Here is a 19,320-nt window from a genome sequence, read left to right on the forward strand (position 1 = left end):
CACCACGGAAACCCTGAATTTTACTCTTCCAGTAAAACCAGACGTTTTCTTAAGCAAAGGCTTAGACTGTCCTGCTTTCACCTTCCTGTAAACTGATCTAGATTTGAAGTGCCACCACGGCTGACAATTAGGTCATTTTTCTTCTGATGCCGCCAGCTTCAGTTCCTAATAGAAGAGGCGTGCACACCCCCCCGGGGAGTTTTCTCCAACAACAGTTCAGTCCTGCACGCTAGTACCACAGTCAAAACTCACAGACCTCGGCGGCGGCGAAGTGAAATTCAATAGGCTGTGTCCCAGACGCACCCTGTGCTGCCAATCCCGTCTACCCGCGGGATTCTGCCGTGCGGATCTCAAGCTCCCGAGAGCCTGCTCTTTCGCAACACTCTGTCTCCCTCGCCTGCAGCAACATTTTTAGTTCTCCTTTCAAAAAGAGTCTCCCCTGCACCATCTTATTCCCCCTAATCCACTGACAGCTTCCACTTTCCTCTTGCAGTGCTGGTTGAAGTCAGTTCTCCTTAGTTTTCCACTGAAAGCAGAGGGCCTCCAGCCACCTGCAAACCTGTAACCCGGCGCTGCCCTTAATACCCAACTTGTTGTCCTGCCACGCAGCCACAGGCTCGTGTGTTGGCTGCTGGCAGCTCTTGGATCCAACCCCTCCGCTGCAGCCACTGCGAGCCGTAACACACAATCTGCCCAGCGCTTAGAGCCAGCCACCAGCTTGAAGATATTATCAGTGAAAATTAATTCAGCGATGACTCCGTCCTTGCAGCCAAACCTGCCAGTGAAAGCGCTGCTTCAGCACGGCATAAGGTTAGAGTTTCGCAGCGTCCCTGTCCTCCCTGCTACAGCAAAACAACGTCCCTTATGCCCAGCTGCGCTCGAGAGGAACGGAGAGAAGCAAGCGAGTGCCCACAGGGTCGTGGATGATGTCTGTATCATGTTAAATCTTCCAGTCAAGGCAAAAAAAAAAACCCAAAAGAAGCAGCAGCTCACCTGGTACACCTGGTCTGTAGTGCTGTTCTTTTTGACTCTTACTGTCACTGTTGTTATATCTGGTAGTGCTACTCGGAGCTCCACATCTGAGACGCCATTGTAATTCTGAAAGAGGGAAGAGAAGACAGAAATCAGCCTCACACAAACCGAGCCCCAAGCTCTGCGGGCTGTTTATTGCTTCACACTGGCTAATTAACATGGTCACTTCTAACCACCTGCTGCTCTGCAAGCTTCAAGAATCCTGCTCCAGTCTGCACCAGAGAAATTCTGAAAGGAGGAAGATGTGAGCTCTGCTCCGAGACAGGAAGCTGAGCAAACTGCTTCAGACCACGATGGGGGAGGATTTTCCATTCACGGGTTTGCCAGTGAAGAGCAAGAGAAAGCTCCGTGACAGGGCAACTTCATGAACCACAGAAAGGTTGGCAAAAGAAGAGCAGCTGAATGGCAACCAGAAACTCGCCGATGCTGCCTGCAGCTCCAATCTGGGGAGAAGCACGCTGAACAGGCCGGAGTTCAGAGCGCCCGTTGCCTTTCTGGTTAAAGGCTGACAGATACAAACAGCTCACAAATGCAAAGCTACCAGGGCTGCCACCAGCAGAGAAAACAGCAGGACGGTCAGTGAACGTGGGTGCTTTGCTGGGTCTCCCCTGGCCAGAGCGCCAGGGTACGCAGCGTGGCCTCAAGGCTGGTTCTGCTCTGTGCACACCTCTGAGAGCAGCAGCAAAGCTGCTCGTAGCTGCTGCTATGGGGAAAAGGTTTCCCATAATAACAGCGCAATAACAGACAGCAGACTGCAGCCTTGATTTTTTGCCACCATTTTCTATTCAACCAAGCAAGGCTTTGGCAGGGAGTGTCTCTGCTCTCCGATCCAGTTTTACCAAGCATTTACAGCCTCTGTAACAGGGAAGGTCACGCCAGAGCTTCAGTGCCGTCGCCTACGTGCCTACCTCGTCCGACTCCGACAGGAACTCTTGCATGATGTCGCTCTCCCCAATGACACGTATCGAACACACTACAGGACAGAGAGTGCAGGTTAGGGGGGTGCCCGGGGAAGGGGGAGCCCTCCCCTCCCAGGACCGACCCAAAGGCGACATGGAAATAACAACTGTCTGTTCTGCGGGTGGCGTGAAACAAGGGCGCTATCTCCAGCCCAGAAAAAGCTTCTCAAAGCAAGTGCTCTCCGGGCTGCGTCAGGTGTCCTGGCATGGAGACTGATCCAGCCTGAATCCCCGACAATAGCAAGCGAACAGCGGTGCCGAGTAACTCGCTGAGATATTCCCTGTGGGTGAAATCCAGGCCCCAGGCACACAGCCAACAGGAGGTTTAGGCTATACTTAAAAGTGGGCAAGAATTTCATAAATAGTATTTTTGCCTCTAAAAAAAAAAAAAGTTATTCCAGAAAGATTAAAAGTGTTTGGGAATTTAGGCCAAGTTCAGCCAATAACATGGACCTGAACTGTTATCGTGTTGTGTTGCCTCTAGGATGCAGGCAGTCTGCCCCTTCCTCCAGCCAGCTGGTAACCGAGGGTGAAGATGAACAAACTGGGCAAGGCAGCACCGAGATGTCAGTGGGGTGGGGAAAACCTGACCCACGTCCATCTTATGGGAAGAGGCAGCTTCCCTCCCAGGTGCTGGGCAAGGGGAGAGGCCGTTAACCTCACACAAACTAATGGAGGTGCTTCCAGGCAATTAAGAAAATACACAGCATCAGAGGACGAGGGGTCAGTGCTCCCCAAGCCCCATCTACAGCCTCTTCACTGCAAAACGTGGGGCCAGATCTTTTAGCCAGGCACCCTGATGCAGAGGTAAGGTTTTGCATCCCCTTTCCCATCACGGGATCTCAACCGAAAGGAAAGTCCTGCTGCAGGCGTTACGATTGTGATTGAAAAGGACCAAAACGTTCAGCTGTGAGCAAGCTCAGGTTGAGCCGAGCTCCCCTGATGAGAACAGCCTCGAACATGATGTTCTCCCTGCTCCAGAGCTTCCCTCATCTTCCTCCTCCCCGTGTTCCCTCATCTCCAAGATCACTGGTGAGCCATACAACACTATAAATAAAAGCTTGTTGTGCGTTAAAAACCTAATTACACATTTTGTTGTTGGAAGTGCACTGCAAGCCGGTAACACACGCATCGTTAAGCTATGGCAAGTCTAAGCTCCCTCTCACCACTTCAGCCATAAAATCTGATCCAGCTACAAATGAGCTTCTTTCCCTCCCAGGTAAACAAATGCCCATGAAGTTCTGGACCACCCATGGAAGGATGTGCCCTGAGGATCTTCTTCCCTGCTTGCAAGGAAGGCGGCATCCCAGCTCCCAGCTGAGTACCTTTCTCCAGGTACTCCTCCAGCCCTCGCCGTCGGGCGTCCAGCTGCTGCTCCGACAAAGAGAATGGCCACTTCCCCGGGAGACGCGGAAAAGTGAAGTTGGCAAATTCCCGTTTTAGGTTCTGGTGCAGGATGGCAAACTCCCGGTACCGCTTCGAGCAGAGCTGGCGGCCCGCCATGTAAACATTGTAGACCTGCAGGGAGGAAGAAGAGGGTCACTGGGGTGAGAAAAACCAAATCCAAACTGGCACAGCTTTGCCTTCCCAGACCCATGTAGTGCAAGACTAAATTGGGAGGGTTTGAGCTAGAATGAGAAACCAGTATGAATAGCTAAATATGCCACTGCTTATCCCTGGAGCTGGGGGATGTCCCAGCTACTACCTCCATCCGACAGCAGCAGGACTGGCATGAGTTCCAAGCTCCTTATACTCCAAAAGGAGGGGAAACACATCCAAACCCTTTACAAAAGGTCCTGTGTAGCCGTCATGGCATTCACCTGGATCACCTGGATCACATCCTGCACACAGGAGGTCCCCAAGATGCACCAAGCCACCGCTGGACTGATGCCACAGCAATACCATGCTGACTGCATCAGTTGTTTGCAGTGACAAGAGCCTCATCACCTTCCAGGTGTGCTTGATGCTACTGCTGAATTTCCAGCCCGTTGCAGAATTGAGCCTCATGTCGCAGCCAAAGCCCCAGAGCTCTGGATTCACGTTCACAGCTACTTCTGCTGAGAGGCACAGAGAGCAGGAGGCTTGTGTTTGGGGACAGCCCCTAGCAGCCGTCAGGCACCAACCATGGGGCAGATCCCAGGAGAGAGGCAGCATGAGGCTTGTTAGGATCACCCCATGTTAACTAGTCTCTTTGCTACACATGCACTCTTCCAGTTTCATTCCGGACACCACTAAGAAAAGAGAACTCTTGTCCCAAATAGGGGAAAACCTGGAGCAGAGTTACAGTCACAGGACACTTCTCAGCACTGCGATGCTCTTCAGGGAATTCCCTTCCCATTCATTAATGAGCTGCCTCCGTTTTTAAGCCAATCTGCTCACTCTCGCAGGCAAGTTAAAACAAGCTCTTATCTAGGCACTGCTAATATGCCCTCAGTGATAAGGAGGTCCCAAACAGCAGCGTTACCTTAATTGGCTTCACACGAGGAAAGGGATGCAGCGGGGAAGAGAGCAGGTTCACGCTTTTTCACGTTGCACAAGGGAAGGTTTGCAACCGCAACCTTTCCTCTTGAGGAGCATCACCCTCCGCCGCGCTCCCAAAGCCGAAGGGCTGGCAGAGTGCCGGGGTGCAGTCTGGCAGGAGGCATGTGCCAACGATGCATCGAGGGTGGCTTCAGCAGCGTTTAGGAAACTCAAAACCCCAACCTCTCCCCAGACGAGGGTCCGGAGCAGCCCCACCTCGCTCACCCTCCACACCCGCGCTCCAGGTACCCGCCCGACAGCCTTCACAAGGCAAAAGCGCTCCGACAAAACCCCAGCTTCTTCCTTAAAAAGCATGCATTCAGCCCTTCTGGCATCACCTCAAGAGACGGTGCCAGGCTGGGGCTGGATCCAAACAGCAGCACCTACTGTCAGTCTAGAGAGGTGGCTCCCTTTGGCCCCCTCCCTGCACGGCGCTTCTTGAAGAACCTCTGTTTTCTAGGCCCCTTTTTCTCCTGCTCCACACAGCACACCTTACCCAACAGGATTCCTGCTGGGGCTGGGAGAGCAGGGCACAGGGAAAGACACGCTCCCCAGGAGGCTGTGGATCCGCAAGGATCCCATCTGTCCCCTTCAGGGACATGTTGAAGTCACACACTTTGCACAGGAGCCTGACTCTTCTGGCAAGCTGAGCGTTCCTGAACCCTCTCCATCCTTCTCTCACACACACACGCTGCTTCTGCAACACCGATACTGGCTTAGGTCCTCCTTGGGAAAATGCCTCCATCCTCATCCAGGAGAGGAAAAAGTGATGAGCCAGTTTGTCATCTGTCTCCCGGCATTTCGCACTACAGCACAATCACATCCCGAGGGCGACTGCTCCAGCCAAACCTACCTCCCAGTCTGGGAGGGTGAAGGCAGCCAGCATACGGCACGCACCTTCCAGCCACGAGTCAAAGCAGCGGTGTAACTAGAGCGCCTGATACTCCCCATCTCATCCCAAGTCCCTCCACCTCATCTTCCACCCCCACCAGCGGCCACACAGTTCCCTGGCCCTGCAACAACGGAGACAGCACACCGAGAAGAAGAAACACATGATCTGGACATGGGTAGGACTGCGCTCCTAACAACAAGCAGCTATTTGCAGGGGAAGAATACTGTGCTTGTGGCAGCCTTCCATCTCTACCAGTCGCTGACTGAAACCCGGAGCCAGCTGGGCTTCGGCCGCGGGCTCTGCCGACCCTCGCCGCAGCTCGGACCCCAGGCGTGCTCCCGGAGCAAGCGGCCAGCAGCGAGACGCAGGGTGCTGGAGGACAGGGCCATTGAGACAGTTTGCTGAGCGCCTGTGAACGCCATGCAGCCCGGCAAGGAAGCAGAAGAGCTAAGCAAGGCCAGTCTGATTGAGGAGGTTAAGTACACCCCAAATGCTGCAAGAAGGAGCAGTTCTGCAGACGAATGTCTTTGTTCAGCCCATTCTGGGCCTCTCTCTCCAAACGTTTCCTTACCAGCCGCAGTCAGCCTCATCCCTGGTGAGCCAGTATTGACCTTAAGCCTCAGGAGGATGCACTCGTGTCAGGTACTTAGAGGACAGATCACCCTGTCTAGGAAAGTGACTGCCAGCCTCCCCAGTAAACGTGAGAAAAGAGGCAGGGAACCCAAAGGAAAGACGTTTTACAGCTATTTCCCACGACACTCCCTAAAGGGAAAAGAAATTCTGGAGATGGGAAGTTATGCTTCAAGACATCTGTTCCCTTTGCTTTTACATCTATCACAGATGTCCTTAACACTTGGTGTAAAACAGGAGATACAAATATGAAAGCTTATACGAACAAAATAATAGCTTCCTACTTAATCTTCACAAGAGATCAAGCTATTCCAGATACATTAATAAAAAGCTTCACAGCACATAGGAAATAGCTGCAAAAGAATAACCAAGTGCAATAAGAGTGAAGATGGGCAAGCCTAAATAAGACAGTGTCAAAACCAGTAATAAATTAGCATGCCTCCATCCTGAAGACAGAGAGCTAACTTGTCACTAACAGCAAGAAGCGCGTCCGTTCTGGGTGTGGATGCATCCTGTTTCCAGAAAACACTGTCCAAGATTATACTAACCACAAACTTCTCGCTGTTTTGCTCCACATGCTTGTACGTGGGGATGGAGATGGGCACAGCTTGTTTTTCCGTGTAGTCATAGAATGACTGCCCCAAAGAGTCATCGCTTGGATCGAGATTATCTGCCTCGTGGGGAGGCACGGACAACACTGTCAGAATTAACTCCTTCTCTCCTGCGCGAATCAGGTCCACCACTTGCTTGTGTGTTGCTCCTTCGACATTCACCCCATTCCTGCGAAAGAGAAAGCAGAAGAGCCGTAAGCGAGCCAGAGGTGACTGCAGAGCCTTCAAATCCTGCCAGGACGAGCCCAGAGATCCATCACACACTTGCTTCCCTTGAAAATCCCTCCAACCTCAACTGCTCTGGTTGCTCCAGTTTTATTCTGGTCTCAACTTCACTAATTTTTCCTATCGATGATTTCTCATGTTATTAGTTACTGAATTACAGACACAGCCAAAGCTTCTTTCACGCACCCCCTTGAATATTTAAAACAAGTTTTGCAGTTTTTACTATTTCCCAACGTTGTGACATGGCACATTTGTACCCAGAAAGCAAGACTTTTCCTGCCAGCTAAAGGCAAATGCAAGGAGACCACAGAACTCGGGAAGAAAACACTGGACGCGTAATACATACTACTCTGCTAGGACAAAGCCCACCTCCTGATCCTCTACAGCTCCAAAACATAAGTGGATTTCCCTAAATCTGAATCGAAGCTTCCAGGTGAACAAGAACGAGAAAGCAGGCAAGGAGGCTCCGAGAGCAAAGGTAAGCTATTTCAGAAGCCAGTGCTCCCATCCACCAAGACGCGGCAGCCACAAGCGCACCTGCTTCGGTGCAATGTAAAGGAGATGTGCGTTTGCTTCAGTTACTTCGAGGAATACTGCTCTGCCCTGCCCCAAGCAGCTCAGGAGCACTGCTACAGCGAGTAACACCTTTCTGCTTCCTAAATTGCTCCAACCTGATCACAGGAGCTCCTCCCAGCCATGCCCCAAACCCTCCAGGAGCCCCATGGAAGCTCTGAAGACCCAAGACATACCCAAGCCACCCCTCCGGCACTCCTGAAATTCCTGTGAGCCCTGGGCAGTTAACGATCCCTTGGCTCTTGCTTTGCCCAGAGGATACAGGCCGTGCCTCAGCCAGCGTGGAAAGATGCTGGACCTGTGATTTGATCTGAAAATGAAGAGAGCTGCTAGGTTCTCTTCCAAATCTGGAAAAGGGCAAGCCTGTTTCTCCTCCCGATAAGTGCTAAATTTAGCGTGAGTCTCCATAAACTTGCAGTCAAACAAGCGTCTCCGTGAAGAGTTCGGTATCCAAAACATTCCCTGTATAAACAGGAACAGGCAGAGCTTCACCCACCGCATCCCTACCAGCCAGCCCGGCCACGCTCTCGCAAGGCTGCCGGAGAGCCCGTAGCTCACCGGAGACGACAGGTCCCTTCACCTCTGCCTCCCGAGCAGCTGCCCAGGGCGAGCCTGGAACAAACCAGCAGTTCCTCACAAGGAGTTTCTCACCGCTGCTGAAGCAACCATGCCTCAACCTCGGTTTGCCTTTGCTCGCACCAAGGAATTTCCCCACCAGAAAGTTCACCTTATTCTTATTCTGCACTCCTGGCTACGGCCGATACCTGATGCGTCAGAGGAGAGCAAGACAAAAGCAGCCTGCACTTCCCCAGCCACAAATCCCAACCATGCAGGGAAAGAAAGGGCTCAGATACCCCCTCTGGCAACGAGCTACTCCTTCCCAGAGCCTGGGAACAGACTGTCATCAGCTCGCCACCAAAGACCCTGGTCACAGAATCACCCCAACTTGCCTTAAATCAAACATGGGATTTAGCTTTCAATCCCCAGCTCTCAAAGGGAAGAGAACAGCTCTTACCGCTTCACACTGATCATTTTTTAATCTAAATTTTTACTTAGAAAAGTCACCCTAGAAAGGTCTGACCTCAGCTTACAAATCTAGATGAGAGATCCCAGGCTCTGAATCAAATTTAAACTCCTGCGAGCCAGAGACAGTGCTTGTGCTTTGCCAGCAGTCGGACAAGCAAGCTTCCCCCAGTGGCCACCACCCATGGCTACCAACTCTTAGAGTTCCTGTATCGCTTCAGGGAAGGGATAACGAAGGAACGCTCGGATGCAGGCTGTGTGCGATAAGGGCACTTGAGGAGCCGTGCACATTTTTTATAGCAAAGAGGCCGTTAAGTTCAGGAAGAGGGGAAAGCCCCTCCCCAGGAGCCAGCTCTGCCCCCAAAGCAGCGAGTCTGGTGCAGAGGGCAGCCCTCGTCACCGAGTCGAGCCATCAGCCGCCAGCATCACCACACTAAAGCCACATTCACGTTCGTTCCACCTGACCGAAGCTCACATGCTGCTGGCTTATCCCAGACCACTTCCACTCGCCTAGAACGAGCCCTGTCCACAAGGTCGCACCGCCGCTGCCCAGGCGAGATTTTGGGTGGATGGGGATGGAAAGCCAGAGACCGCAGTCGCGCGAGGGCTGCTGCACGGCAGGCCAAACCAGCTCTCCTTCACACATCCCAGTCCTGCCCTGAAGGGACGAGGATAAAGGCAGGGGAGTTTAGTCACCGACCTCGAGCCCACCTCCAGCCACGGCAGGCAGAGCCCCCTCCAGCTGGCAGCGGGGGCTCCTGGCTGACCCAGGCTGCAGGACACGCCGCTTGAGCTCTCCAAAAGTCAAGGCTGGTTTTTCGCCACTCAGCCCCAGCTAGGCTGGAACTTCATCTTAATATTAACTTCCCATCAGCAAAGACCTCAGGCACTGCCCTTTCCCTTCTGCCAGCAGAACGAGAACAAACGTGCTGCTGGCTTCCTCCTCTTCCTCGCCCACACCATCCTCGGCCCCGGGTGACGTCTGCTGTCACCCATTTTCTCCCCAAACAGACACCAAACCCTGGGAGGGGGTGAGGACAGGACCTGAGACTCCCAAAATTATGACTGCAATGCATCATTTCATTCACAAAAAAAGCGGTAACACCCACTGCTGTCTCTCCATCGCTCCCAGCAGGTCTTTCTGCGATCAGATGCTGCTGTCACAGCAGCCCTGCTCGCCCCTCTGCTGTGGCGCGGTGGGAAGGAGCAGTCAGTACCGCAGCACGCGGGGCCGGAGGACTCGCACCTTTGCAATAAAGTCACCATAGCAACTCAGGCTGGAATCATCAGCGAGGAACCGGCAAAGAAAGGGAACGGTAAATCACACTACACGGGCAAATCAGGAGCAGCTGGCAAGGCAGAGGAGCACAGCTGAATGACGTGCTGCTTGCGCAGCCACGGACCTGTGGGACCCGAGAGCAGAATGCACTTTTCCCAAGACCACGGGACACTTGGCTACTTTGCTCCTCAAGGTTCTGCCTCCATTTGGAGTTGGAAAAAAGATCCAGGCATTACCTTTACCCTTCCAGGGAGTACACACGATCCCAGGAGAGGGCTGCTGAGCTGACCGCAGGGCTGGGTCCCTCCATACCACACAGAAAGGACATCCAGGTACAGCAGCGGCAGATGACAACCAGACCCAGCATATCCTCCCCTCCACGAAGGAGGTACCGCAGGTGGCACAGGGCTCTCTTCCACGCGGGATGGGAAAAAGAACAGGACTCTGCTCACAGTGGAGCAAACTGCTGCAGGATGGAGACCACAGCCATGTAACCCCCAGCAAGGTCTGCCAGACTTCAGCAGCACTCGAGGAGCAACTTCCCCAACAAATCCCTTCTCTCAGCTGTCCAGCACCAAACGTGGAGGTGGTTAAACCAGGAGCATGAGGTTCTGTCACCCTCCACGGCAGGACAGTGGGCAAGTCTCCTTCCCTTGGTGCCCTGCTTCCTCTTCGCCTCACCAGGGTTGCAAGCTGCCTTGCAGGAAGGTTACCGTGGGAGAAGCTCTGAAGCTGGTGGGAAGAGGCGATGTTGGACTGGGCAGTGCAGAGCCTTCTCATGCTCTCCCTCCAGCAGGGGCATCCCCTCCCAAACAGGGCTGCAAGGGGGCTCCCAAACGCTCTCGCCATCCCCTCCCGGGAGCTGGGAAGAAGCTGTCTTTGTGCTGGTTATAGTCAGTCTAGCTCGAGATTTGCCATGACTAAAAGCTCACGTTGGATGAGCTGAAGACAACGTAACCCCAACAAGCTCATTATCACATCTCTGTCGGCAACCGTCTCGCCGCGGCAGAGGGAACACACACCCCTGTGGCAGCCCACAGTCCGGCACGATGCTGAAGATGCCTGCCAAGACAGGCTGAGACTCCGGACTGTGACCCGAGGCAGTGGCACGCTACACTGCCCATCAACACCGCTGCGAGGGCAGAAACCCTGGCACGCGTGGGGCAGGATCAGGCGTTGCCAGCCTTGGCACTCGCCCGTCGGGGCTCGCCTGGTGCTACAGGCGAAGCTGAGCTCCGGGAATTACAGCAGGTTATGTTTAACAAAAGATCTTCAGCCTGTGGTTCGGCAAGCTCCTGCCACAAAAAATACATGCTGGGGGGCAGAGCAGACTGGTGTTTGTTCACCCTAATGAATTTAAAAGCCTCTCTGAGACAGAGTTTCCAAAGCACTAGGCCAAAGATGGTGAGCAGCAGCTGCAGGCTGGCACAGTCCCCTGACTGGAAGGAGGGTGAGCTGCTGAAGCACCCCACTTGCTCCCCCAGGCCTGCTCTCTCCGCTAGCACGGGCAGAAACAGTCTCGTTCACCAGCTGCATTTGACCCCAGGAATGCCCATCAGCAAGAACAGGAACGGCTGGCAAACACTGGGAGATCCTGAGGACAAAGCACGCGTTGACCAAGGAAAATTTCCCATCGTGCCAACGCTAATGAGCAAGATCCCCAAGACAAAGAGCAGAACATTTCACTTCTCCCATTTGTAAGCCAAATGACTCATTTTCTGCAACGACTTCTTAAAATTTCCCAACTATCTGTCTGTCAAGAGATGACAAGGCGATTTACTGCAAGAAAGTCTGCAATAAGCTTCCTGGAGATTAAGACCACAGCCTGTCTTTGTTCAGGCAAAGTACTGACCCAGCTGACAAACCGTCCAGGGAAAGACATCCCAGAAAGTACTCCAGCCATCCTTAAGGCTTTGCCTTTTAGCAGGTGAACACCTCCTGCCATCCCACACTCTCAGCAGCACCAACGCAGCCAGAGCCCGGCTCTGCAGTCAAGGTAAGACCGGCAAAGGTAAAACGAGCACAGCTGCATCGGGCTGGCATCACACTGCCCTCCCACCTCGGTGCGACAGAACCAGGCTGGCAAGAGCCTTGCCACGTAGATGTGGCCTCAGAAGCAAGGCTGGCAGCAGCTATCCACACCACAACTTCACGTGTCACCTGTCCCAATGGGGACGGTTTGCCAAGTCCTCATCTCCCCCCACCCAGGGCTCCACATCTTCCAGCTCCATCTAGCTCCTGCTCTGCGCATCAAGCCCATAAAATTCCAAACGTAATCAAGAAGCTCCCTGCTCCTCGGTTCTTCTGTAGCACACCTGTTCTCGCCAATATTCAGCTGCAGGAGAGATTCCAAGCGCGGTGCTGAGGCAACAGCAGTGGTGACAGACTACTCTCTGCTCTGAGAAGGGCTGATGAAGGAAGAAGAGTGAAGCCGAGATCCAGCAACAAGGGCAGTCACCACTGGGATCAGCAGCCTCCTCGGGAGAGGCTCTGCAAGTAAAGATGAACGGCTAATGAGCTTACCAGACACAGCAGTGCGGGACAGCCTCTCCAGGCCTGCCATAGCTGCAGGAGCAGGCGCTTCGTTTCCCTTCTCAAACCCAGCTGATGCCCACCACCGAAACAGCTCCATGCAATGTCACCCGCAATGCCTGACAGGGTGCGTCTGCAAAGGGGCAGCTGCAGTGCCAGCTCCCTTCCACCATTCCTTGGGAGCACAACGCATTCGCCCGAGCGATCCACAGCAGCTTTAACAGACCCAGCTCCTTGCAGCTTATCCCAGAGGAGCATTAAGTTTCTCTGTTGCACGATACACCCGAGACCATTCAAGCTAAACGGTTTCTCCAACAGGCAGCGTGTTCCAGCCCTGAACCGCTCGGTCCCCAAAGCCAGGCAGCTGCCGGTGCAAGCCCTGCTCACACTGACCATCCCGGGGCTGTTCAGCTGAGGCCGAAGCAGTATTTCTCCATTTGTCATCACCCAAAGGAAGGGAAGCCAGCCTTCCTCTTTTACAGCTGAGCAATCCAGACCCTGTCCAACACTATTCAAAACAGGTTTAAAAACCCAGGAAGACAAACAAATGCAATTCCAGTGACCTTTCCTATTTCTCTGATGTGGGAGAGACCAGAAGGCAGCTGGGATAATTACCATTTTCACTGAAGCCTCTTACAACATTTTAAGGAAGTTTTAATGTGCCTGTGCATATTTACATGCATTGCTCTGGCAAACAGTGTGACTGTCATTCACCCGCTTCAATCATGAGAGCAACGATTCCTTGCAAATTAACACTTCTGAAACACCCTGAAAGACAACAAAGATTGTTAACACTTCAGAAGGTTAAAAACTAAGTATTACTGAAAAGCAAACAAGTAGTGACTCAATAGGTGGAAAGCTATTAGTCTCGCTGAAAAAGGAACAACATTTTGGACACTTCAGAAACCAAATCTTTATCAAATCCACCCTGGAAACTCAGGAGCAGTTAACTGCAATCAGCTTCTACACTGGCAATGGGAGACACGATGCAGGTCAAGGCCTCCTTGGGTTTGCCTTCCCTGAACCATCAGCAAAACCACCCCGAGAAGGGCAGAGACGGACAGAGCTGCCAGACTGCAGGCCTGCCAGCACCGAGCTGGACTGCTTCGGCGTAACCTTTCTGACTGACATCAAAGCAATGGTTTTTATCTGTTCTTTTTGTAGACCCAGATTCTTCTCCGGCTCAGTTCAAGCTGCTGACGACCAAGTTCAAGCCCGTGACAGCAGCTTTGTTTTCCCAGCCGTGCTCTTCCACAGAGCTCCAAGCAGCATCAATGAGCCCCCGAGGACTCTGCAGACCACACACTGAAAACCACCGTCACAGGATGCTCCTCCAGAGATGTCTGTGAAAAGCCTGGCAGGGTCTCGCACTCCAGCTCTTCAAAACAGCATCCCAGTCCCACAGCAGCCCGGCACGTGGGCACTTATGAGGCCTCTCGACCACCTTTTGGTCCGCAGCTTACGTTTTGTGAGCACAGGTTTGACTCTCAGCAAAAAGAAACTCTCCCCTGCCTTGTATTTTGTCCATCGCTGCTTCCTCAGCACTCAGGCTGGTGAACGAGGAAGGGAAACAGTGGGTACAAAATCCAGCCGACACCACACCAGGCACCAATGTCCAACACATCCCCAGCAGCTCTTCCCTGTCAGGAGCCATTTCCACCGAGCCTACAGAGACTGACCCATTTGCTTTGTTATCTTGAGCCAAACAAAGCAGGAGCAGAGCACGTAGGTGGCAGAAATGGGTTTAAATTTCTCCAGCTTCAGTCATCGTGCCCATTCCTAGGCACATACAGAGTTCTGTTTAAATAGACTGCAGAAGTGTTAAACCAGGGTAGATAAAAAGGCTCTTGCATTTATCTAATTGTACACTTAATGGAAAACCCAGCACACGAGGGTTCTTCATTTACCCACTGCTGTTATCTCTCAAGAAAGAAGAGATACATTTGCAGTTTTTCACTCAAACAGCCAATGCCAGCCTTACTGAGCACACCCAGCAGAGGCTGAAAGGCGCAATCAGGAGACCCGAATTATTCCCAGTTCTAATCTACAGCCTTAACCAGGAAAATCCACTCCCTGTGCTTCAGCAGCCCTGTTCATAAGCGGGGGACAGATGCTGACCTATGGTAAAATGCTCCAAAAACACACAGAGGAAAGCGAGGGACGGAGCCCGGAAAAGCCGGGGTGAATTCAGGAATGCTGCCGGGAAGACGGTGTGTTTAAGAGGCAGGGGGAGCAAAGACACCGATCAGCTGGCCATCAGAGGGGTTTTAGGTCCGCCAAGGCCACCAGCCATACTCAACACGTCTCGTGAGTTCCCACTGCTGCAGCTACAGCCGAACAACAACCCACCTCTGAGGCAGCGAGCGGGCTGTGCACCCCCACACGTCTTCCACCTTCGTACCACATCCAGGCGCATAAGACAAAGCTTCCAACACCGATTCAATCCACTTCCTAAATTATCTGAGGTTAAGGACAGGGGCACCCTTAAAGGCTTTGACCAAGGTAAAGCCCGCTGACCATTTTGTATAGTGAATTTTCTGGCCCTGTGTGCAAGCAGCAAAATACTGCGAATAAGCAGAGCATGCGGCTGCTGCCTCCTTTCTACAGACTGTTCTGGACTTATCCAAAGCAAAACCAGCTTTTTCTGTTCCAAGTTGATCACAAAATTAGACTTTAGACCAAGAAGTGATAAAGAGTTTAATCTCACAAAGGAAATACCTTTTACCCCGCACACCAGGAACAAGTCAGTCCCACTCAGGTTCAGAAGCAGCAGTCTCTGGTGGGGGTTAATCCATCAAGCCCCGTATCGAGGGGTACGACACCTTCCCTTGAAGCAGCCAGTGCTGCGACCGTTTCAGACGCTTCTCTGATGCAGGAACGAATGATGGAGACTGATCCTCTGGTACGGTATCCCCCTTCCCTCGCAATCACACCTAGATCAGACCAGTTTTCCGCTGCGCACAGTTCAGTAATATTGAGAACAAATCCCTTCTTTTATCTGTTCAATTATTTTTGAGTGAGCTTCTCTGCAAACAAAGCAAACGCTAGTGAGATTTTCTTCTGTCAAGATTAGTTATGATTGTCATTCAGGGTGATAATCAAGAACTAAATTAGCTTTCATTGTCTGTCTCCAATGCCCTCAACACCCACAAACACACAACCAGCTAAGAAGATTAGAGAGCACACCATAGCTATGTTGCAAAACCAGCCTTCAAAAGCAAGAGGTCTGAGCTAGACGCTAGATACAGGAACGTGATGCAGCGAAGGATGGCAAGGAAGAACTGTGTAGCGGGCACAGGACCCTAAATAAACTCTTCAGACAACACCTGAAACACCCTTTGATTTTGGATGAGGACTGGGAAGCAGGTTGCGCTCCAGCTCACAGAGAAAAACCACGCTGCTGTTACTGTGGCCGGAGCCCTCAGCTGTGCAGGGACGGGAGGTCTCTGGGTCCTCCAGCACCATGAATCTCCAGAGTGGGCTTGGGAAAAGCCGTGGGGCAACAGACCCCAGCGACAAGAGTTACCACGTGCTAAATACCCCATTACTCTGCAGCAGCCTCACTAATTCCACCAAGGCCATGCAGAAGCCTCACCTCTCAAGCTTCAAAAAGCCTCTCCACAAAACTCTCTCCCAGGCCAGTTTGCTCCGGGTTGCAGGAGGTAGAAACAAAGTCCCACTTGGGAATAAACAGCCTGTTTGGAGAGCACCTACCCTGCACGTGCTCTCGGCACTCAGACACAACGTGAGATCTCCAAAGACACTGACGGCCAGCAGTTACTCCTGAGGCCCCACTGCCCAGCTCCAGCCCGGCAGCCCGGCTTTTGGCGAGTTCACCGCCGCTGCTGAACCTGCTGTGGGTCCTGCGGGCAGACGAACCGTGTGCTGGGGCCGGATTGCTGTGCCAGGGAAGCAGCTGCTGCAGCGGATGGGCCCCCATGCCTCCCAGGGAACCCCACCCCCACCATTGTGCGCAGGGTGCTGCTGTGGAAAGGAAGGGAAATCAGAGCTATTTTTGGAGTCTTGTTTTATTGTTTGCTACTCCAACTCACAACCATGCCACAATTTACTTGCAGGAATTGGATTTTAATAGACCCAGGGAGAAGGAGCGTCCTCTTGGCAGAGCATACAGAGACAGTGGGACCTGATGCCGCCACAACATGGCTGGTACCACGTAGTGGTTTTGGGGGCTGATTTATGCAGCCAGGTTAACAAAAGCAAAGGCTGAGATTGGAAAAGAGCGAGTGGACAAGAAGATACATGGCCAAATTAAAAGCAACTTCTCCCCGGAGATAAGTGACAGATAAAGCAAGAGGAAATCCCCCGTCCTTCCAGCCGCAGTTGCTCCCTGCCCTGCAGAGGGGGAAGCCAGAGGTCCAGAGAGCCACAAGCAAACACCCCTCGTGCCCCCTCGTTAACTGTCGTTATCTGCAGGTCTTAATTCTTTCAAACACCACCGCACGGTTCAGCAACAGACTAAAGGTCAGGCCCTCACCTCGTGCCGGCGACCGAACCCCATTCCAGCGTCAGCCTCAAAACCTACCTCTGATTTCAAACATGGCATTTTAAGTGTTTCCCCACAGCGGGCATAAGGAAGAATTTCAGCTCGGCACCTTGCAACGCATGCAAAATATTTCCCCTCGGTCAATAAGCGCTGTTCTTTCAAGTAGATCCTCCAGGTGCAGAATTCACCCCCTGAATGGTTCTTCTGCACAGAAAAATCAAAGTGTAAAGTATTTGGGTCACACGGGAGAGCGCCAAATCCCAACAGCAAGCTTTCTGCAAGGCACGGCCAGCTCTCTAGCCACGGGCTAGTCAGAACAGATCTCCTCTGCTGGGCCCAAACACATGCTGTTGTCCTTCACACACTGCAGCCTGCAAAGACTGGCAGCAAAGCATTCCTGCTGCTATGAAATCCCTGTAATTAATAAGTAATTGAACTCAACCAACTCGGCATGAAGTACAAATACGTAAGGATCAGGAGGTATCGCACAGCTCAGCACAGGCAGAACCAACACCAAGAACCGCAAGACGAAGGGGAACACGCTAAGAAAAATACACCTTGACATGCTGAGGCTACAGAAATCCCTCAAAGCGATTTAACCGATGTCAGTAGTCCACAAACACAGGCTCAAAGTTTAAAGGTTTGTGGATTTGGGTTTGTGTTGTTGGGTTTTTTTGAGGGGGGAAGATCAGTTTCAACACAGCTGAAGCATTCCCATGGAAAGATGTTTTCAGGCTCACATTACAATTCTTGCTGTCAAGAATCAGCTACCGCCCAGTGTTGGACAACCAGAGCTCCCAGTGACCGAGAGGAAGCAAAACCAAGCAGCTGGTCCCATCCCTGAGCATGCACGTCCATCTCTGCCGCCTCCCGCAAGGCCACATGGCTGAAAGGCAGGCCACCAACTCCAGAGAACACCCCTGTCTCGTCCCAGAGGTACCTCCCCCCCCCCCCAGGAGGGTCTCTACATTGAAGACCGAGGGTCCCACGGATCAGAGGAGGGTGTGCACCCTCGCACCCCTCATCCCGGCCCCAGCCAGCTCTCTTGCGAGGGCACCCGTGGGCTCACCCAGCCCAGCTCCTGCAGCTGTGGGCCTCTCCCCCCTCCCGCAGACTTCCTCAGGGTGAGCTCCCCCTTCCTTCCAGCCACCTCCTTTCACATCTCCTAACCTACTTCCCCTCCTTACCAGGGATCTCTCCCGAGAACAGCTTTTCTCTAGGAGCTCAGTGCCTCCCCAGGCAAATTCCCCACTGTGGCCACCCTCTCCCACCAGCCCTTCCCGGCCGGGGAGGCAGATCCCTGGACGTGGCTCCTACAGATATTCCTGCTGCCTGCGAGCCCTCCCTGCTCTGCCGTCCGAGGGATGCCCCCCAGAAATCACGGTGGGGGAGCACCTCCCCAGGGGCAAGGGGGTGAAGGGGAGCCCACACTCACCCTCCAGGGGAAGGGGCTCTTTCCTGAGGCTGTCACCCACAACCCCACCACACACCCCATGAAGAAGGGGATCCTTTGAAGAACCCCCTGGAAAACCGAGCGCCTCGCCTTCAAGGAGACGGAACCTGGCCCCCTCCACCCCAAACCCTCAGCCGGGAAGGCTCCGGCCCACCGCTCCCTGGAAGACGCCCCCTAAAACCCTCGGTGAGAGGGTGCCGGCAGCCCCCACCCCCGCTGTACGAGGGGGTCCCCGGGATGTGAGGCTCCCTCGTGAGGGGTCCCCAAAGCCCCCGCTAAGGGGAGGCCAGGCCCCCCGAGGGCTCCCGGTGAGAGGACCCCAGCGCAGCCCCCCCAGCCCTCAGGGAGCAAACACCAGGCCTCTCCTCAGGAACCCCCGCAGCAGCGCAGCGGCCTCCCGGGGGGCCCCCCCGAGGCCCCTGGTGAGAGCAGAACAATCCCACCCCTCAAGCCCCTGCTGGGGTCCAACCACCCCCACCAGCCCCCACGTCCCCAACGCAGGGAGGCCGGCCGACCCCCACCGAGCCCCCAGCGAGGCTCAGCCCCCCCCCAGGGCTCGGCCCTCCGCGGCGGCGGGGGTGGCGGCGGGGCGGGGGCAGGCAGCCCCCCAGGCCGGGCAGGGCGGGCGGCGGCCCCCCCCGTACTCACACCTCCAGGATGCGGTCTCCCTTGCGCACCCCGGCGCGGTCGGCGGCCCCGCCGCCCAGCACGGCGCTGACATGCTGCAGCGGGGCGTACAGCTCGCCGTTGATGCTCCGGAGCTGGCCGCCCTCGCTCACTTGACCGCGTACGTTAAAGCCGTAACCGGACTCCGACTTGACGATACGGACGACGCGGGGCCCGCCCGGCCCCGCCGGGGCCCCCTCACCGCCACCGTTCCGGTGCGGCGCGGCCGCCGAGCGCGGCAGCCCTTCGCCCTCCTCGTCCGCCATCTTGGCGAACAGCACCCGGCCGGCCCGTCACGCGCCCACCGCCGCGCCGGCCGCCGTAGGGCACCGCCCCCCTCCCGGGCGCGGGGCACGCCGGGAAATGTAGTCCCGCCGCCACACCCCCCGCGCAGGGCACGCCGGGAAGGGTAGTCCGCAGC

General features: G+C 54.1%; 1 protein-coding gene across 3 annotated transcripts in view; it reads right to left on the minus strand.

Moving 5' to 3' along the window:
- The window catches only part of SNX27 (sorting nexin 27), a 32,441-nt gene extending 13,248 nt beyond the window's left edge, over positions 1-19,193 (minus strand). For all 3 annotated transcript variants that reach the window (XM_055696731.1, XM_055696730.1, XM_055696729.1), the window contains exons 1-5: positions 18,882-19,193; positions 6,582-6,813; positions 3,317-3,509; positions 1,941-2,005; positions 994-1,098 (exon numbers count right to left, since the gene is read on the minus strand). In XM_055696731.1, coding sequence (XP_055552706.1) covers positions 994-1,098; positions 1,941-2,005; positions 3,317-3,509; positions 6,582-6,813; positions 18,882-19,165 — 879 coding nt within the window. In that variant the 5' untranslated portion in view covers positions 19,166-19,193. The remainder of the gene's footprint in view (positions 1-993; positions 1,099-1,940; positions 2,006-3,316; positions 3,510-6,581; positions 6,814-18,881) is intronic.
- Positions 19,194-19,320: the final 127 nt, after the last annotated feature.

The sequence above is a fragment of the Falco cherrug genome, chromosome 19 (genome assembly GCF_023634085.1).
Source record: "Falco cherrug isolate bFalChe1 chromosome 19, bFalChe1.pri, whole genome shotgun sequence".
Taxonomy (NCBI): Eukaryota; Metazoa; Chordata; class Aves; order Falconiformes; family Falconidae; genus Falco; species Falco cherrug.